Genomic DNA, 19,687 nt, shown 5'->3' with positions numbered 1-19,687 from the left:
GAAAAACAGACATTCTATAATAAATGCTGACAGAAATTTTCTTGGTGAAAAGCAGAGGTTCTGAGTTAGACATTCTTAACTGGGAGAAGATAACTGAATGAATGCTTACCAGCATTTATATCTATCATTGAGTCAGGAAAAACAAGTCTAGCCAGAGTTTTAGTAATCCTTTAGGATTTCCCATCAAAGATATGGCTAATTCAGTGAGTAGATTAACTTATAATTATTAGCTCAAAGTCTTTCGTCCAAGAATGAAAGTGAACAGAGTTCACTCTAGAAACAGGAATAGTATGTGTAGTGGTTCTCAAATGCTAGCCTGGAGACCAAAAGGCTGACTCACAATCACCAATGATGCTTTAAAAAAAAAAATACGGTTTGTGTCTCCACCCTTGTTTGAGATTCTGACTCAATAGATCTAGGGCAGGGCTCTGAGATTTCATATTTCAACAGGTTTTCCCAAGTGATTCTGATCTACATAATAGGTTTGGGAACCAATGATTAGGTAGTAACAGTGCTTGAGATCAGAGTAGGAGAATGTGAAAGTGGAGGCAAGATTTCACACAAAGAAATCATTCCACTTTTGGTTTAGAGTCTATCTGAGTCTGAGTTTCTGATTAAAAAAAAAAAAAAAAAAAAAAGACCTGGTAGCTTGAAATTGGCCAATGCTACAAATCAGGGTGTTTCCCCACCTAGAAAGCTAGTATGCCACTGTCCAGTAGGATTATTCTCACATTTTTAATGTACCTGCTATAGGAAAATCTACTTAGATTACAGGGTACCAAAGGCATATAAGTGAATTTAAGATTTCTAGTGAGTTACTCTAGAAGAGACTGCTCTTTTAGAACAAAGAGACAGTATTCTTCCAAGTGCCTCAGTACGCAGTGATAATTATATTTCTCATTTTACTTCTGTATTGTAATTTTAGCCATTTATTCTGCTCTCAGCCCTAGTTTCAGCTGGAGAGATTCACATTGTCCCTTGTGTTTACAGACCTTAAATGCACTGTCCTTAAAAAATTTTTTTTTCTGAGTGGTATAAATAAATTCAGTTTCAATGGTCTATCTCCACTAGTCTTAAAAAAAAACAAACAACATCCCTAAAATCCTCAGAAGTAATTTCTTGGCTATGAAAATGTGTAGTTGATTGTTTGAGTCCCACAGTTGACTCTGGTTAAGGTTAAAGTAAAAAGGAAGTGAGAACAGAGATGATTTCATTGCTCACGGGGATAAATCTATCGGCTAGTAGATTTGGTTCAGGGCCTTGCTTATTCAGGTTTGATGAATTTATGACTATTAACTAAAAGTGTATTCATAAAGACCATGGTATTTAGCATGGTGCTTGTCAGGAGGGAAAAATAGCCTAAAACATCAATGGGGCCAATAAGTCCTTGGCTTATTTGGCAGGGAACTGGCTACCTAATTGAACAGAGTTCCAAGAATAATGTCACCAATATTTGTTGAATGAATTAATGTGCCCAGGTAAGTTTCTATTAAATGTATGGTAGATTCTGTGAGGAAGAAAAATATCAATTTATTCCCTTTTCTAAATCATCTCATTAAAGGGAACAAAGGCAATCACTGATTAGAAGGTAGGACAAACTATGTCTTTTATCACTTTAAGAGGAAAAATTAAAAACAACCACCAAAGAAGTATTGAAGGGTATCTCTTCAAGGAAGTCTCTCCATAATTCCCCTCACATGACCCCCCCCCCCTTAAAGCACTTGGTGTATTGCTTTCATTGCATTTTCCTCATATAATGGGGGATAATAATATTACCTACTTCAAAGTGCTTTTGTGAAAGTTAAATGAGCTTTTATATATATTATATATATATATACAGTATATATATTATATCATCATAATCACCACAGTGTATTGAAATGATCTGTTACTATAAATTTCTCCCCATCTAGAATGTAAGGTCCTTTAGGGGAGATCTTTTCATGTATACAGACCTAGTGCTTACCACAATGCCTGCCACAGAGAAGACACTCAATTTTAGCTAAATTGAGCTATGATTCATATACTTCCAGAAATTTTGTCTGGCCTGCTGTTTCAGGTTTTAAGTAGTTTCAACTCCTGAGAAGACATAAACTAGGAAATAAGGGAAAGAAGGGTTTTGATTCATCATTGCTGGCAGTCCAATAGAGTAGATTGCCCAGGCCTATTTAATACTATGTTTGTCATTATTTCACTGATAGAAATGTAAGGTTTATTATTTCCTAGATATACAGTTGTAGGCTTTAGCACTTGGAAATGAGAAACAAACATACAGAAGAAATTGTCTAGGATACGTCTTTGTGACTCTTCATATAGATTTGGCTACTATACAGTAGCAGTATTTCCAGTGTGTTCCGTAGAACACTGGTCCCACAGAACACTGGTCCCACAAGATACTCTGTAAGAAATGCATTCTCTGGTTAAATCTGAAAGACATACTTCAAAGCTCTACAGGTATTTTACAATGAATACTAGCATATTAAAGGCTCTGAGAAAAAAAAATAAAGGCTCTGAGAAATCCTTAAGTAAAGAAACCTTTGATTAATTCACCGTTTTCTGAATTTGAAGGCTGTAGAAAAATTTCCCCTTATTTAATCCATATTAGTATCTAATGGAGTTAGTGTTCCATGAAATCAAATTTGAAATGCTATACTATAGAAACAAATTTTCCCAGATTTCCATTTTTTCTCAGTAAATCTCTATGTAATTCATTTCAAAAATCTATATGCGTACAAAGAGAGATGCTAACTTTGGTTAATTTGGATGCTAAGGGAATAGTAGGATAGTCTGTCTGGCTAACTAATTTTTAAAAATTAATTGTCAAATAAGTGCCAAATGCATTTAACTCTTGTTGAAAGTATTCTTCAACATTCTCAAACTTTAATGCAGTCACCTGAGAATTTTGGTAAAGTGCATTTTTTATTCAGTAGGTCTGGGGTGGGATCAGAGGTTCTGCAGTTGCTAAAGAGCGACTGGATGATGCCAATGCAGCTGGTTTTTGGATCACACACTGAGTATCAGGTTACTTTTATGCCTTAGTAAGCACAGTAGAATAAATATAATAAAATTGTTATTTTGAATAACATTTTACATGTTGTTGATGGAACCACACACTGAGATAGTTTAAATTTTTAGAAATATCCACTTGTTTTCTTGATACTACCTTCCTCATAAAAGTAAAGCAGGAACCAGTGGACAGAAAAGTTGTAGCCATAGCAATAACTCTATCAGCACTTAGCGTGAAATGTGGTGCACTGTGGGTACTTAATAAATATTAAGTACATTAACCTATTTATTATAAAGTTTATTATTGGCCTTGGTAACTCTGCTAAGGAAGGAGTTAATGATATGAAAATGAAAATACTACTAAGTAAAAATAAAAATGCTGCCAAACATATTGCCAATCAAATAATATATTATGGAAAATATTTAGGGAGAGAGAAAAACTGAATGTTCCAACAAGTGGTGGGATCTATCTATGGCTCAGAAAAGGGAAGGGAAGAACCGGAGTAATATTTTGGAAGAAGGTGCTAGTACGAAAATCCATGCTAGGGAAATGGACACAGGCATCTCTGCCCCAGACATATGCTGGAACAGTTATAAAGTGAATGGGGATATGCCTTCCTTGGGCAGTCTACTCAGGATCAGGGCATGTCTGGAGAAGGGAAAAAAGAAATACAGATCTTCCATACTAATCCATCCACCTACTACAAATTATGCTAAAAGGACTAAATTGGTACCAGTTATTTTCAGTTTCCCTACATGGTGCATTAAATATTGAATAAATATTTTTAACTAGCAGTGATTATTAGCAATATGAATTATTAGTAGTAGTTCCTGGCTTCAAGTCTTTCAATACCCCAGGTGCAGGAGAGTCCCATGACAATTCAAGGAGTCGAGAAACAAATCCAGACAAATATGTTAACAATTACCTTACAGTGTTTTGGGGGATTTGGGAATGTATTAATGTTGTCTTGATGGAATTTTCTTTGAAATGGTTTTTGGTGCCTTTGGTCTTCTGACACTTGGGTATTGCCTATAAATATCAACTTGGTAGGGCCCACGCAATTATAGTAAATGATACTTATTGACTGATTATCAACTACTTGTGGATAGTTCAGTCTACTCCATCTCACAGACTGAGATGTCCAAGATGAGGACATCTCCAGCCAACCACCCATCTTTTCTACTTCTGTCATCCTCACACTCCTTTTTTGTTCTCTCCCTCTTTTTTTTTGCCTCTATAGCCATTCTGAAATTTTTTGAGTTCTTAGAATATGCTATATTCTTTCTTCCTTCTGTTCCTTTTTAGCACCAGTTATTCTGTCTGCTGAGATTATCCCTACCCATGTTATGTTGATTCCTATTAAACTCCAGGTCTCAGGTCTTAAGTTAAAAAAAAAAAAAATCAACTCTTGTTAATTGCCCCTCCTATGAGCTCCCCTGTACATTCTCCAACACAATATTGGTCATACTTGTGTGATCTAACACACACGCACATAAATACACACATATATATATTTATACACACACACACTCATACATACACAAATATAAGCCCTGTAAAAGGACTGTCTCTCTTGTTCACAGTTATAATTCCCAGGAATTAGCACACCTAGAACACAGTAGTGTTCAATTAAAAATTTGTTGAATGAAAGAATAAGTTTTAAAGACATCCTAATTTTGCTTAAGTCTATTGATCTTGGAAGAACTTTCAGATATTTTCATGGGCTAAAAAATAACAAATAGTTATGTGTTTTGTTAGTTCTAGCTACATTCTCACATTTTGCTTATGTTTTTATAGAGCTGTAGTTTGGAGACCAAAACCTATAAAACCTTTTCAGCACAAGTCCCTAGAAAAGCTATATAAGTAGTGGAGTCATTTTTAAAATAATCTCTTCTTTCATGCTCTTTTTATGAAATTCTGAATCCATGACCTCTCTAAGATTTAAAAAGCTAGAGCTGGCAACCTTTTTACATTTTGTAAGAATATGAGCCATAGCTTGAACATAGAACAGTAACAAAAACCAAAACATAACAAAAATAAACATAAGGTATTTATTTTGGCTCCATGTCTGCCAATAAACCTTTTCTATTTCTCTTTTTATTGGTAAGACTTAGACATTAAAAAAAAAAATCTCTGTTCTAATCCTTTGTGCATTTACTTATCTTACGATTTTACAAAGCTGAGCAATTTAATTTAAAATTTGATTAGTAAAGTAAAATGCATTGAATAATATGCAGTGCTTTCAAGCAAATGTGAACATTAATCAGTAAAATATATTGGAAATATATGAAACTTTCCTAATTAAATCACTGCAGTGGCTCCCTGTGCCTAGCATACAAGGCCCTGTAAAATCTAGCTTCAATCAATGTTTCAGTTTTCTCTCACTATTCCCCTAGGTCTTCTACTTGTTACTCTAATGAAAATGACTAGCTGTTTGTTACACCAGCACACAGTAGATGCTTAGTTAAATATTAGAAACTGGGTTTGCTTTAACCGATGTAAAATTGGAGAGGCCTTAATCTAGACCAGTGTTTCTCAAACTTTAGCTTGCATCAGAACCACCTGGAGGGCTTATAAAACTCAGATTTCTGTGGGTGGGTCACAGAATTTCTGTTTCAGAGGGTCTGGGTTAGAGCCTGAGGATCTGCATTTCTAACACATTTCCCAGATGATACTGATGCTGATAGCTCAGGCATCACACTTTGAGAATCACTGGTTTGCCTGTTAACTTCAACTGAACCTGAATGCTAATAGTGCAAATTCAATTTGATTTGAGCTGCTTTTGTACAACACAAGAATGATCCTCTGAAAACTAAGTCAGATTATGCTACTCTTCTGCTCAAAAACCTGTGCTGGTCCATCATTTCACTCCAAGTAAAAGCTGCTGTGCTTTCAGTGGCCTACAGTCCATACAATTTGCCTCAAACCTCTAGTCTCAACTCCTGGTACCTCCAAGTCACATTCTATTGCAGCCACTCTGACCTCTTTGCTTTTATTTTGACACATTAGGCCCCTTCCTGTCTTAAGACATTTGCTCTAGGCATTCCATTTGCCTAGAATACTCTTCTCCAGTTAAATATTTGGGCAACTTTTTTTTTTTACTGTCTTCAAATTTTTGCTCAGATCTCACCTTCCTAGTGATGAGGCCTACCCTTATCATCCTAATCAGTACTGCATCTTGTGTATGATCTCATTTGTGTGTAGAATCTAAAAAAACCAAACTCATAGGAATAGAGAACAGATTGGCGGTTTCCAGAGGTGAGGAGTGGGAGATGGTTGGGGCAAAATGGGTAGAGATAAGTAAAAAAAGTAAACTTCCAATAAATAAGTTTTGGAGATGTAATGTACAACATGACAACTATAATTAATGCCATACTGTATATTTGAAAGTGGCTAAGAGAGTAGAACTTAAAAGTCCTCATCACAAGAAAAAAAAATTGTGACTATGTGACGTGACAGATGCTAACTAAACTTACTATGGTGGTCATTTCAGAATTATACATATATCAAGTGATTATGTTGTACACCTTAAATTTATACAATGCTATACACCAATTATTTCTCAATAAAACTGGGAGGAAAATGAAAAAGAAATGCTACATCTTTTTAAAAAATTTTTTTAAATTTATTTTTAACTTTGAGCTGAGGGAGGTAATTTTCTTTCTTTCTTTTCTTAATGAAGATACTGGGGAATGAACCCAGGACCTTGTGTATTTTAGGAATGTACTCTACCAATAAGCTATATCCTTCCCTCCAAAATATGGCTGCATCTTGTCACTCCTCATTCCAAATCTCTGGCACCTTGGATGCCTCTTAGCTTGTTTTATTTTTATTTCTTTGGTAATAATAGCACTTATCACATTCTAACATACTCCGTACTTCACTTATTAATTATATTTATTGTCTGTCTTCTCTGCTAGAATATAGAGTGCAGAGGTCTTTGTTTTATTCCCAGGTGTATCATAAGCCCTTGGCATATGTATAATAGGCACTCAATATATATCCACTGAATGAATGAATGAACAAAGGAATGAATATGTTAGGTAATGGTGCTTGTACAACATACTGTTTGAAGTCATTGCTATATAACAGTATCTTTTTGAAAATGTTGTCTATTGTCATACAAGATAATTTATCTAAGTTACTCAATGACAAGTTAATTTCCTTTCCTGTTTTATCAGCTTGATAGTTCATTCTTATTGGCTTGGTAGTTCATTTTTATTTTTAGACATTTCTACCAGGGATTTGAGGGTATGGAATACACACATGCATTTAAATATATCCTGTACAAAAATGATGTTACAGCTGAGTATGTTCTAGATTGAAGCAATTTCACAAGCAGACCCTTCAGTCAGCACACAGAGTTAAGAAGCCTATATTCTGGTCCCTAAGGTACTTCGAATTTTAAAGAAGTAATTATCTTTGACATAAGGTATTTTTAGTCAATAAAGAGTAAAAATTCTATAATGTTGCTTCCCACCATCTATCTTATAAGACAACAACAATTATTATAATACTAGTTTTCATTTCTTGAGGGCTTACTATATAACGGGCAATGTGCTAAACACTCCACGTACTTTATCTTACATAGCTCTCATTACAACCTTGTGGGGAGAAAGAAATCGGAGTCCAAAGAGCTTCAAGAGCTGGCATAGGATTACACAGCCTCAAGGGGCTGGGAAGGCTTCTAGTCTAAATCTGTTTGAAACCTATTAAAATGAAACTCTGAGTATAAACAAGAGCAGGAGTTAAACAGAATTCTTACAGAAATATTGTGACGCAAATCCAAATTTGTAGCTCAGTTTTGAAAGTAAGCTCTTCCACATTCTATCTTCCACAGTCTAAGAGAGAAAGCTTGTAACAAGTAAGCCCACTCTTATTTCATGTAGCTATCTCCTGCCTCATGTTAAAGCTATGTATTTTTAAGTGCCAGAGAATTTTTCCTTCAAATTAAGAACAAACCCAAGATTTTAAATGATTGTTTCCCATTTCCTGACACTGTTTTTGAGCTAGAGCATGGAGTCCTTGGTTGGGAAAGAAAGGATATGATTTCCATCTCCATTAACAGGCCTGAGTAGTTTCTGTCATCTAATAATTTTCTGGGGGAGTGTAATAGCTCAGTGGTAGAATGTATGCTTTGTATGCACAAGGTCCTGGGTTCAGTCCCCAGTACCTCCATTAAAAAATAAATAAATAATAAAAACTAAAAATACAAACAAAAATGAATAATAATTTTCTGAGTTGACAGACATGTAAATACTCATCTAGTTAGATGAACTATTCATCCACATTGGACTTTTACTTAAGCTCTGCATACACCCATATGTTTATAGTCACATGTTTCAGATAATGTCTCATTAACTGAGCAGATCTTTTAAAACTCTACTCTTTTTTCAAATAAACTTTCTCTTGGAGTTGCACTAACAAAAAAGCAGAACCCATTATGTAAGAGTTTAGTATTTTGGGGGAGAGTAGGGAATTATTGTTATGTTCTAAATTCATTTATGATACAGTGGCATATTAGAGCAGAGTCAACCAAAATGCATTCACAATGAAACCAGAACCTGTCATTTCTTAGGTGTTCGAGTTCACTGCTGAGATGGAAACTAGAATGATCCAAGTGCAGAAAAACACTTCTTATTTCATCAACTTGAGTGTATTTATTATCTACGTTCTACTCATATATGTTGATTGTAAGATAATCTTAAATACACCTCCCTCTTCATTATTCTTTCTTCTCTTTTATTAGTCATCTTGTTTTCCAAAATATGGTGCTATAGGAAACAAGTTTACTTCATGGAGAGTGAGAAAGGAGATTGCTTGTATGAATGCTATATTGTTTACACTTAACAGATTGAAAATTTTTGCCCCTTCTCAGTGAACAAATTAATTGATGTGTGTGAGTGGATTGGCTGAGAATTTTATGACCTCTCTCCCTTGGGCCAGCAAATGAAGGATGGAGAGTCATCTTTATTGTACAAATCAACCTTTTCCCCCCCAGTAACCATGAGTTCACTTACATTTGCAAGCATCTGGTGCAGAGAAAGGTCTCCGGAGGTCCCGGTAGAAGCCTGGTTTACAACGCTGGCAATGCTGACCTTCCGTGTTGTGCTGACAGTCATTGCAGACGCCACCACTGCGATTCCCCGATGCCTCCCACACATTAATGTCAAAGTGACAGGCATCAGCATGCCCATTGCACTTGCAGGCTGGAAAAAAGAAGCATGGGAGAAAAAAATTAAAAATAAAACGACAGGTTCTCTAATACTCAGGCAGTTAAGGGTAGAGCAAGCTGATTGCTAATTTTTAAAAATTTAGTTTTTTGAATAGTGTACATTTTCACAGTATAAGAATCCAAACAATATATGTTTTTAGTATACACTATGAACCCTAGTCTCCCATCCCCATTCACCCTGTTTCTTTTGGCCTGCAGCAGCTTCTTTCCTTCCTTCCATTCTTCCTTCCCTGCTTCCCTCCCTCCCTCCTTCATCTGAGCCTGGAAGGAACCTGCTGGTGGACAGAGGTTAGTAACTTGGCTGGTAGATTGAGTTACCTTTCATGAAGTACTATTCCTCAGTTATTGTTGTACTGGTGAGTACGAGGTAGTATCCTATAGAAGCCTTAATTTTCTTATAGAAGAGGCCTGCACTGTTTCTTATGTAACAATTTCTCAAAGGCATTTCTAAGATTATCAGTCAGTAGAACCAAATGACAAGTCTCTGTGTTCCATATATATTTAGATACGCAGTTCGTTTCTGTGGAAAGGGCCAGAGTGGCACTCTAGGAATTTAGGAGAAATTCTTTAGATTCTCTTGATGAGTGATTTAGAATATGAATCCGGTCTTTTTTCTGGAGGTCAGCTGTATTTGAAAATGTCTGTGCTATTGTTTTTCATTGTTTCCTTGATGTGTTATGATATTTTGACCAGATTCATAATCTTTTAAAAGCACTTTATAAGATAATTTAAGATTTATGCTTAGAGGAAATCCTTTAAGTGTCCTAGAAACTAAAATAAATCAGTTCTGACTCCAAATTATGTATAGGAAGTGACTTTTCACAATTTTACCCACTGTACTTCCTTTAAATCCCAGTAAAATTAAAGTTTGTGAGTGTAAACAGTGTTATGGGCATGTGTTTTTCTCTGTGCATATGTATTTCTATATTCATGTGTATTTCATTTTGAATTGCAAAGGGAAAAAATGGCTCAGGTTTCCATATTTTTCACCCTTCTATCTAATCTCCAACCTCAAACCCAAAGTTAGCTGTGGTAATGCAGTCTCATTCTTGACAAACTGGCTTAATTTCAAATCTAACTTGTCATTTCAAGTATCATAAGTGAAAAGAAAGACATTATGGTATTATGGAACAAAGCATTTAATTTGGAGTCTGAAGACTTGGGATCAAGTCCTCACTCTATTATTTACTAACTTTGGCAAGTTACTTAATCTTATTGACCCTCAATTTCCTTATCTCTAAAATGGGATTAACACCACCTGCTGTATAGGGTTGTTTTGAATTCAAGATAGTTATTTTCATGATTATAATTCAATATCTCAAAGATGAAGGTAACTGCACACCCTAATCCTCAGTTGCTCTTGTGTCTAATCATGTTTTTATTATGTCAAAGTCTCAAGGAGGGTGCTTAGATCCCACAAAGTATCCAAATGGGCAACACATTCCTTGCAAAATGGTCATATTGGCAATTTTGCAAGCAGTAATTGTTTCTAGTGGCTGGCTGATGTCACAGTGGGCAGTGTAATGGGCTATGTTTGTGTAGGTTACAGTGTCTATCACCCATCACTTAATATTGTGTTTCTAGAGACATCAAGGAGTACACAGATAAGTTTACTTTACAAAGAAGGCTTTGAGTCTGTGGGCTTGGTACTTACTTCTGCACTCTTTTGGAGACCCTGTTTTGCCATCAGCTGCCTCCCAGGGACGGTCATTGTATAAAGGTGCACAATGTTGGCAGTGGGTGCCTGCTGTGTTGTGCTTACACATACACTTTCCGTGTACCTGCAAACAAAAATAAGTAAGACCTATGAGTACAAACAATGCTAGGAAAGAACATTCTCCCCACAACTTTGTCTCATTGGTTGACTTTAGCCATATGACATTCATTTACTTTTCCGAAGTTAGTCATCAAGTTGAGAGATCCTTTTTTTTGTTTGCCTTGTGGTTTATTCAAAAGATTATGTAATATTTTTTCTTGGCTATAGGATAAATGACCCTAATGAGCAATTCTGAGGTACTGGCCGGGCATTTACTTAAATTTTTAAAACTTAAAAGATTTTTTTTTCTTTACACAAGGTAATACATCTTCACTACAGAGAATTTAGAAATCTGTAATCCCATCATAAATTGACATCATTATCAACACGTGAAACATACATTTCAGTACTTTAAAAATAGAATTACATTTAAAACTTTTTTTCGTGTAACAATATATTGAGATCATCTTTCCATTTCATTAAATATTCTTGTACAACACATATTTTAATGGCTTCTTTGTATGATGTACAATTCATTTGACCAATCACCTATTTTTTGTTATTTAGGCTTTAAATATTTTTACATGCTGTATTTTAATTTTATAATGAATATCCTTGTAGCTAACTATTTGTGTACATCTTTATTTGAAATGTGTTTTCTAGAAGTAAAACTGAACAGTCAACTTTTGTATATTTTAAGGCTTTAAAGACATTTTTTCTTAATGACTGGGCATTTTCTTTTAATCCCACAGTTCAGAATAGTTGAGGGTTTTGGGGGGTTTGCCTTAATTAATTAATTAATTAATTAATTAATTATTTTTATTGAGCTATAGTCAGTTTACAAAGTTGTGTCAATTTCTGGTGTACAGCACAATTTTTCAGTCATACATGAATATACATATATTCATTTTCATATTCTTTTTCACCATGAGCTACTACAATATCTTGAATATATTTCCCTGTGCTATACATGTAAGTTGAGGGTTTTTTAAAACAGTATTTCTCACAGGGAGGAATACTTCAGTGGAATTATCTGGGATCTGGGAGTTTTGTAAGAATTTTAATATTTTTGTATTATCTCACCAATGATTTCTAAAAATTAATATTTGGAATCATCTGGAATACTTCCTAATAGCTAAGTATTGCCATGTATACCAGTACCAAGATGCATTTTTTGACACATGATGTCATGACTATACAAATGAAAGTTTTGTAAAGTAGCTCAGAATGAGGTCCCCAAATTTGGATCTATGAGGTGTTATTTTTTTTTTTCTTGAGAAACAGTATAAAAGGTAAATTGGCATAAAGGTAATAAATTATATCAACCTGTCAACAAATATTTAATAAATATCTACGAGAGAGTCACTATATTAGGCAATGCTTGGTACAAAAAGCATTACAAAACATGATTTCTATCTTTAAGCAAAGTATAATGTAGCTGGAGAAAAAAGATTTTCATAGATAAAAATAACAGATAAACAAGATAATGAATAAATACCTAAGAAACAAAATGATATTGGAATTTAAAAGATGCAGAAATCACCATAGGCTGCCAGTTGTTCAGGACTTTATGAGAAAGATGGGTTTTTTAGCTGGTCCTCCCTCGTAGATGGGCAGTATTTTTGACAGGCAGAAGGGAAGAGACATTCCAGGAAGAGGAAACAAAATTAACCAATTTGTGGTGTTAGGAGGCTTGGGAAAATCTGTGGACAAAGTTTATTTCAATACATCTAAAATATTCTGACTGCAGTGATAAGTGAACTACTAAAAACAATAGGTACTTAGAGTGGCCAGAAGCAAAATGAGTCTTTAGAGTTCAACAAAAGTGAAAATAGCCAATGTGCAACAGTACATTGATGTACTACCGCTTGACCTAATTTAACACTTGAGTAAGCTGTGTTGTCTTAACCCAGGACTTCCTTTCTCTTTTCATTCTCTTGGTGTATACGTCTTTGGTTCCACTGGTATTGGCACCCTGAAAATAGCATATGTATGATCCAAGTGTGTTATATGACTCCTGTGGACCTTATCACACAAAAAGTTCAAGTGCAGGAATAACTCTGGGCTTGGATGAGCCATCTTGCTAAATTTAAGTTTTATGTATTATGATGTAAGGTTTTTTGTACTTAATGAAAATTGATTATAGCTATCCTTTTAGTTCTCAATGATTAGTCAGGATATAAACTTTTTTAAATTTAGGCAGAATTGGCTCCTTAGAGTACAATGATGTTGCAAAAATTTTTGTTCATTTTCTTTATATAGACACTCAACCAACATAGATTCAATTTATTGGTTTTTCTCTTGGAATGCCCAAGAGTGAGGTGAGTTATAGTTAACATTTTCTTGGGTTTCTCTTTGTGACTGTCTCTGCTAGGAGCCATTTATATGTGAAGTCCCATGGAGTCGTAAGTTTACTATGCATTGCTATTCATGTGTCCAAGCAAGAGCTAAAAACAAATTTGTACTTAAATTTGGAGATCTGCAGGAAGTCAACTTCTACTGCTCTGTAAGAATGAGGCCTTTTTATTCTAGCTGTTGGATATCTGGATATATATTCTGGTAGAAATGCTCTAATCCAACTGCTTTTTATTAAATCTTTTAAATTCAACATTCCTTATCATCATGAAAAAAAAATACAGAAATTCTAACAAATAACTTATGCTGGGTAAGATTCTTTAAAGGCTTTTAGTAAAAGATGGCTAACTCTTTGTTTACTTGTATTAGATGCTGATTTCAAACAAAATGGAGTCTTTTGAAAAACTGAATAGGACAAATCTTCCAAAGTTGAAGAATTTAGTAAAGTGAAGGCACACTTATGTAGCTGATAGAAGTTGGCAGCATAATGAAGATTAGTGGAAAAAGCAGTTTTGTAATTGTCTAAATTCTATACCTTGTTAAAAAAAAAAGCCAAAAACCAAAAACCAAACCACCACATACAAAACACCCAGAATACAAATATTTGATAGAATTAGAGTCAAAATTCCTAGAATAAACCATCCCTAATCCATTACTGCTGTTAAGGAGATTGTATGGAATACTCTCTGAGGAGGGCATCAGAAACAATGTTAAGAAGTTAAGAAACTAAATATAGTAAAGACCAAGGTCAATAACTGCTATCTGTATAAAACTCTTAAGTGTGGTGCCTGAGGCTGTGTCTTGACGAGTACATAGGATTTTCCTTAGGGAGCAAATTCAAGAGATAAAAACCCCAAAGGAATATTCTGGGAAGAGTCAATAAATAAACCAGAGGGCATATGTTAAATAAGTAGGTTCCATCTAAATCATGAAATATATTAAATAGCTTAAGGATGCTGAATTTATCCTGTAGATACTGAAGATCTATTTGAGATTTTAGAAGTAAGGAAATGATTGAAAAGTACATTAAATATACTTTATTTTCCTCTCTTTCAAAAAATCTCCTTCTACCTCCTATCTTGTCTATTACGTTCTTTCTTCCTCTTCCTCCTTTATTAGTTCTTTTTTTTTTTTTGAGTCATTATTGTTTAATAGACAAAAACAGGGTTTTTGATTCAGACAATCTGTTTCAATGCCTGCTGTGTCTTTTGTATTATTTATTTTCAATATTTTTCTACCCTAGCCTATACTTTCCAATAGCCAGTGGCAGTCACATGTATTTTCTGATAATGTTCAGAATTTTAAAAGGTTGTTAATTCTTACTTTATTGCCTTTTTGCATCCTTCCTACTTTTTTTTATTGAAGTGAATTTACAACGTGTCAATTTCTAGTATACAGCATAATGTTTCAGTCATACATATACATGCATATATTCCTTTTCAAATATTCCTATGTCCTTTTTAAACAACTATTTATTGAATACTGTATAAAGACAGATACTGCAAATTATTGTTAGTTTTCTTTAGGGGAACTAAACTATCATCGTAAGTCAGTTTATCAGGTTTGGTCTTGGAATGCCCAAGGCCTATATGTAATTTTACCCAACTCATAGGTTAGTCCTGGCCCACAAATTCCAGGCCTCAGGAGGCCACAGACATTTGGGGAAACCTCATCAAACATTCACATGTATCACAAGATAATGTGGACAGGTCAGTTCCCTCTGAAGTAAGGATTTCAGAGCATTCCCTCATTCCCACATACTGTGGATTGGGATGAAACCCCTGGGGTCTGAAAGATGCTAGCCCAGCAAATATTTCTGCACACAGGAAAATTCAAGGAGCTGTCATTTGGGAATTACCAAAAATAGCTGTAAATCATTACCTAGACCATTTGAAACAAGAAATCCTTCCTCAGCGATACAACCGTTAACTGTTCAAGCTTGAAAGATCACCCACTATTCGATGCTCGTGAAAAATGTGCAAGTAAAACTAGGTCTTCATTGGGAAAAAAAAAAAAAAAAACAGAACAACAGTAAGAGGAGACTTTAGTAACAAGTTAATCATAGCTCTTCTTTGGTACACAAACATCAGCTAGATAAAGAGCAGGAAAATGGGATTCTGTACTGAAGGCTTTGTTGGAGAAGAGTAGTGTCTAGCTGTGTAATTAGAAAATGAGAAATCTATTTTAACAACAAATCTACAACTCCTGATTATCCAAGAGGTATACCTCGCATTTTTGATATTCTATGAATTTCATAAACCCCTCTATTATACTGAGTATGACTCTGTTGATCTCAAAAGTTTTCCTACCTATAGCTAATAGTATTATTTGTTACTAATATTAACCTACTTGCAAGTCATTTTTTAGCATATTTATCTTACAGGGAGGGAATCATACAAATATTGAACTGGTAATTTAAGGAATTTACTGGAATAGGTTGCTCTTTAATACCTGTGCAGTTTGGCGACAAATATATTAGGGGCAAATAGACACAGCAGAGAAAATACCACTTCTTCATATTTGAAGCTATACAGAGATAAAAAGAATCTAGGTGGGTGCAAAATGAGAAAATTATTATCTTTCAAATCCATCATTGGAAGACTTGTGCTTAGAAAATCTGATTTTTAATTGTTCTTTTTGGTGGCATAAGGCCTTCTAGTAGTCAGCAACCATAGCGTTGAGGAAATTTGCCATGGCAGAAGGTTGTAAGAATCTGGTCATTGGCAGTGTCAAGTATATGGGTTGGACAATCACTTAGCAAGATATTGTAGACTATCTGAACATCAGACAGAGATTGCCTTTGACAACTTTTAAGGTCCTTCTAGTCTTAAGGTTCTGTGATTTTTAAGGCCTGCTTTTCTGTATTTTGAATACTGACTGCTTGGTTGTAGGCAACTACCCATAATCCTTTCTGCATTACCAGATAAGACTTAAATGTCATCTGGCTGGGTCCTGTTGGTGATATGGTTCCCGCCAATGCAGGATGTTTCCAAATGATGTGAAAATCAAACAAGGGAGAGCTAGGAGAATATCTCTTCCTTCTTGCAGGCACTACCTGATGTGGCATAAGTGAAAAAATAAATAAATGTTAATATTCTTTGAAGATAGATTTGTATTTGTCAATAATGACTATGCATAAACTAAAATGAGTAGTATTATTTCTAATTTTTCTTCTGTTTTTCTCCTTTTGTACTGCATTTTCCCCATTACTTGTGATTAAAGTAATCATAGACTCTCATTCTAGCAACTGCCTTCAAAAGAAAGGTATATTTCATCATCTAGTGATGCTCACTCACCACAGACATTCATCATCATGGAATCACCAAAGTGAATAATCAATCTGGTTGGTTAAAGCTTTGGAGGACTCAAATTAACTGAATTCTTTTATGAATATCTGATAAAATTTGCCTCTCAACTGTTTTCCGAGAAAGAAACAACTATTGTTTATGTCCTACTAAAATTTATAGTGAAAGTAGGTGGAAAAGAAAGATTTTATAGTTAAGTTTTCAGAAATTCCTGAATTTCATAAATTGAGTAATTTCCTTGTGCTCTTGTGCCATTGTTATTTACATATACATGATTTTATTTTCATTGTTTACCATTCAACTTTGACTTCCAATAGAAAATGAATATTTTTTCCTACCATCATTGGAACTTTAAAAAATGTTTGTGAAAAGAGGATACAAACAGTGCTTATTCTATGAACCTAAGTAAAATGCCCACTTAGAGGCAGCTGCAGCAATTCACAGACTTCCATTTAGCTATGACAAATGATTTAGAAGGTGGAACAATGCTTTGCAGTAACTTAAGACAAAATGTAAAGGCAAAAAACTGATTAATTTCTAAAGAGATAGTATGTCTTTCAAAAGAAAACTTCTAAAAGAATGAACTTCTTAAGCATGAAAAGAGATAAATTCAAATAATGGGCTAGCCTGTTAGAACCTGCGCCTCTTAAGCAGGACAAAAACATGCACAACAATGCTATAGCACAAACCTTTGAATAGAAAGCATTGTGAGGAGAACATGTCTTTTCATTAACGAATAAAATATTCCTTTACCCCCACTAAAAGTTTGCATGGTTTAATTTAACAGAAGAAGTGAGGGTTCTATGGTGAATATGAAGCATAATTATTGAGTTTGGTAAAAGGGGACTTGAAACATACTGTCAGAATGGGGTAAAATAGGTTGAAGGCTGGATATTCCAAACCCTTGCTCAATTATATATATAGCAAGAATGTAAGCAATTGAAAAGCTCTACAATCTATTCTTTGGTCTGTACTTGAACACTAGAGAAAACAAGCCTTGTAAGAAAGCATGGGCAATAAAGATAGGTGTAGAGCAGAAACAATTATGATTAAAGAATGAAAATCAGCAATGAGAGACTTTTCTCTTCCCAGGCAGCCTGTTGTCTGAAATGCTTCCTATTGGGACTCATTTCTTTAGCTCCTGAATGGCATTTTTGGTTCAAGAGTTCCCTACAAAAATGCACTTAAGCTCAGAAGGGGTAAATCCTTAAATTATTAGCAACAAACATATCAGCAGGGATTATAACCATCTGTTCTCAATCCTAGAACTGTACTCAGAGTTGCCTAAAGGAGGAAGAGGCTTCTTGGTGGAGGGAAAGGGACTGTCTAAAGGGGAGGGGGAAGGAGCCAAAGACAAACTATGCCTATGTCACTATTTTGCCAAGAACCTTGCTCTGGCTGACAGACCTGAAAGAAAACCAAAACTAAAACCAAAAAACAAAGAAACAAAAAAACCCATGCATGGAGCCAATGCAGATTTCATAAGAAAACTGCATTTTAGTACATTGTTTGGTAATCATGTGTTTATATGCTTCTCTCAGCTAGACTGTAAGCTTTTACAGGCAAGAAACCGTGGCTTAAATTTCTCTGAATACCCAGTAACTGGCATATAATAGATTTTCAATCAGTATGTGTTAATTTTTTCACTTAGCCAATACATATTCAATGGAGCATTGAGAACCTTAGTTACTGAGTTTTAAAACTTCCCAAGAAGGCAGGGTGCTAATTATGCTTTTGAAGTGGGAATGGTGTACTTTTTTTTTTCAAATTGAGGTATACTCAGTTTACAATGTTGTGTCAATTTCTGTGAAGCACAATGCTTCAGTCATATATGAATATGCATATATTCATTTTCATATTCTTTTTCACCATAAGCTACTACAAGATATTGAATATAGTTCCCTGTGCTAAACAGTATAAACTTGTATATCTATTTTATATATATTAGTATCTACAAATCTTGAACTCCCAGTTTATCCCTTTCCACCCACTTCTCCCCTGGTAACCATAAATTTGTTTTCTATGTCTGTGAGTCTGTTTCCGTTTTGTAAAAAGTTCATTTGTCTTTTTGGATTTTACATATAAGTGGTATCAGATGATATTTGTCTTTCTCTTTCTGGCTTACTTCACTTAAAATGACAGTCTCTAGGGCCATCCATGTTGCTGCAAATGGCATTATTTTACCATTTTTTATGGCTGAGTAGTATTCCATTGTATAAATATACCCCTTCTTTATCCAGTCATCTGTTGATGGACATTTAGGTTGTTTCTATGTCTTGGCTATTGTAAATAATGCTGCTATGAACATTGGGGTGCTGGTGTCTTTCTGAATTAAGGTTTCCTCTGGATATATGCCCAGGAGTGGGATTGCTGGATCATATGGTAAGTCTATTTTTAGTCTTTTGAGGAATCTCCGTACTGTTTTCCACAATGGCTGCACCAAACTGCAGGGAATGGTGTGCTTTTAATTGTTTGTCACAGAGCAGGATTTTGGGTAGAGTAGGATTGGAGGACATTTAGCTTTGTCCAGAGTGCTTCTGGGCATAGCATATTGGTAAATAAGATGTTATGTATAGTGGTCATCTATAGTTCTGGGAGAGCTACTGTAAGCCCAAGGAGCATCGATTAGTCAGGGAGGGAAATGGGAATAATAAAGACGAAGAAGATGATGATGATGATAAATAATAATAATTCTAGTAGTTAATACTGGTTAACACTTACTATGTACCGGACACTGTTCTAGACATTGCATAAACATTAATTCATTGGATTTACACAAGAAACTCTATAAGGTAGGTATAATTATTACTGCCATTTCACAAATAAGAAAACTGAAGCCCAAAAGAGTTTAAGTAATTTACCCAAGGTCACAAAGCCAAGTGGTGGAGCTATTTGAATTCTAGCAGTCTGATTCCAGAGTCACCATCTTAACCTTTAAACTACACTATTAAATAAGACCCTGGGGAATAGGATTTTTGAGGGACCTACTTTGGGCAAATCTCTTCAGTGTGTTACTTAAATAAATTTGG

The 19,687-nt window shown here is 34.8% G+C and overlaps 1 protein-coding gene and 1 long non-coding RNA gene across 3 annotated transcripts in view; one reads left to right on the top strand and one right to left on the bottom strand.

Annotated features, from left to right (window-relative positions):
- Window positions 1–19,687, bottom strand: part of NTN4 (netrin 4) — a 104,192-nt gene that overhangs the window by 31,448 nt on the left and 53,057 nt on the right. For both annotated transcript variants that reach the window (XM_045522431.2, XM_010962751.3), the window contains exons 4-5: window positions 10,897–11,023; window positions 9,028–9,216 (exon numbers count right to left, since the gene is read on the bottom strand). In XM_045522431.2, the coding sequence (XP_045378387.2) occupies window positions 9,028–9,216; window positions 10,897–11,023 (316 nt within the window). The remainder of the gene's footprint in view (window positions 1–9,027; window positions 9,217–10,896; window positions 11,024–19,687) is intronic.
- LOC105075012 (uncharacterized) overlaps window positions 1–19,687 on the top strand; it is a 165,447-nt gene that overhangs the window by 96,158 nt on the left and 49,602 nt on the right. The gene's annotated exons all lie outside the window — the stretch shown is intronic.

This window comes from Camelus bactrianus, chromosome 12 (assembly GCF_048773025.1).
Source record: "Camelus bactrianus isolate YW-2024 breed Bactrian camel chromosome 12, ASM4877302v1, whole genome shotgun sequence".
NCBI lineage: Eukaryota > Metazoa > Chordata > Mammalia > Artiodactyla > Camelidae > Camelus > Camelus bactrianus.
The sequence above is the reverse complement of the archived record's forward strand: the minus strand, read 5'-3'. Positions and strand labels throughout refer to the sequence as shown.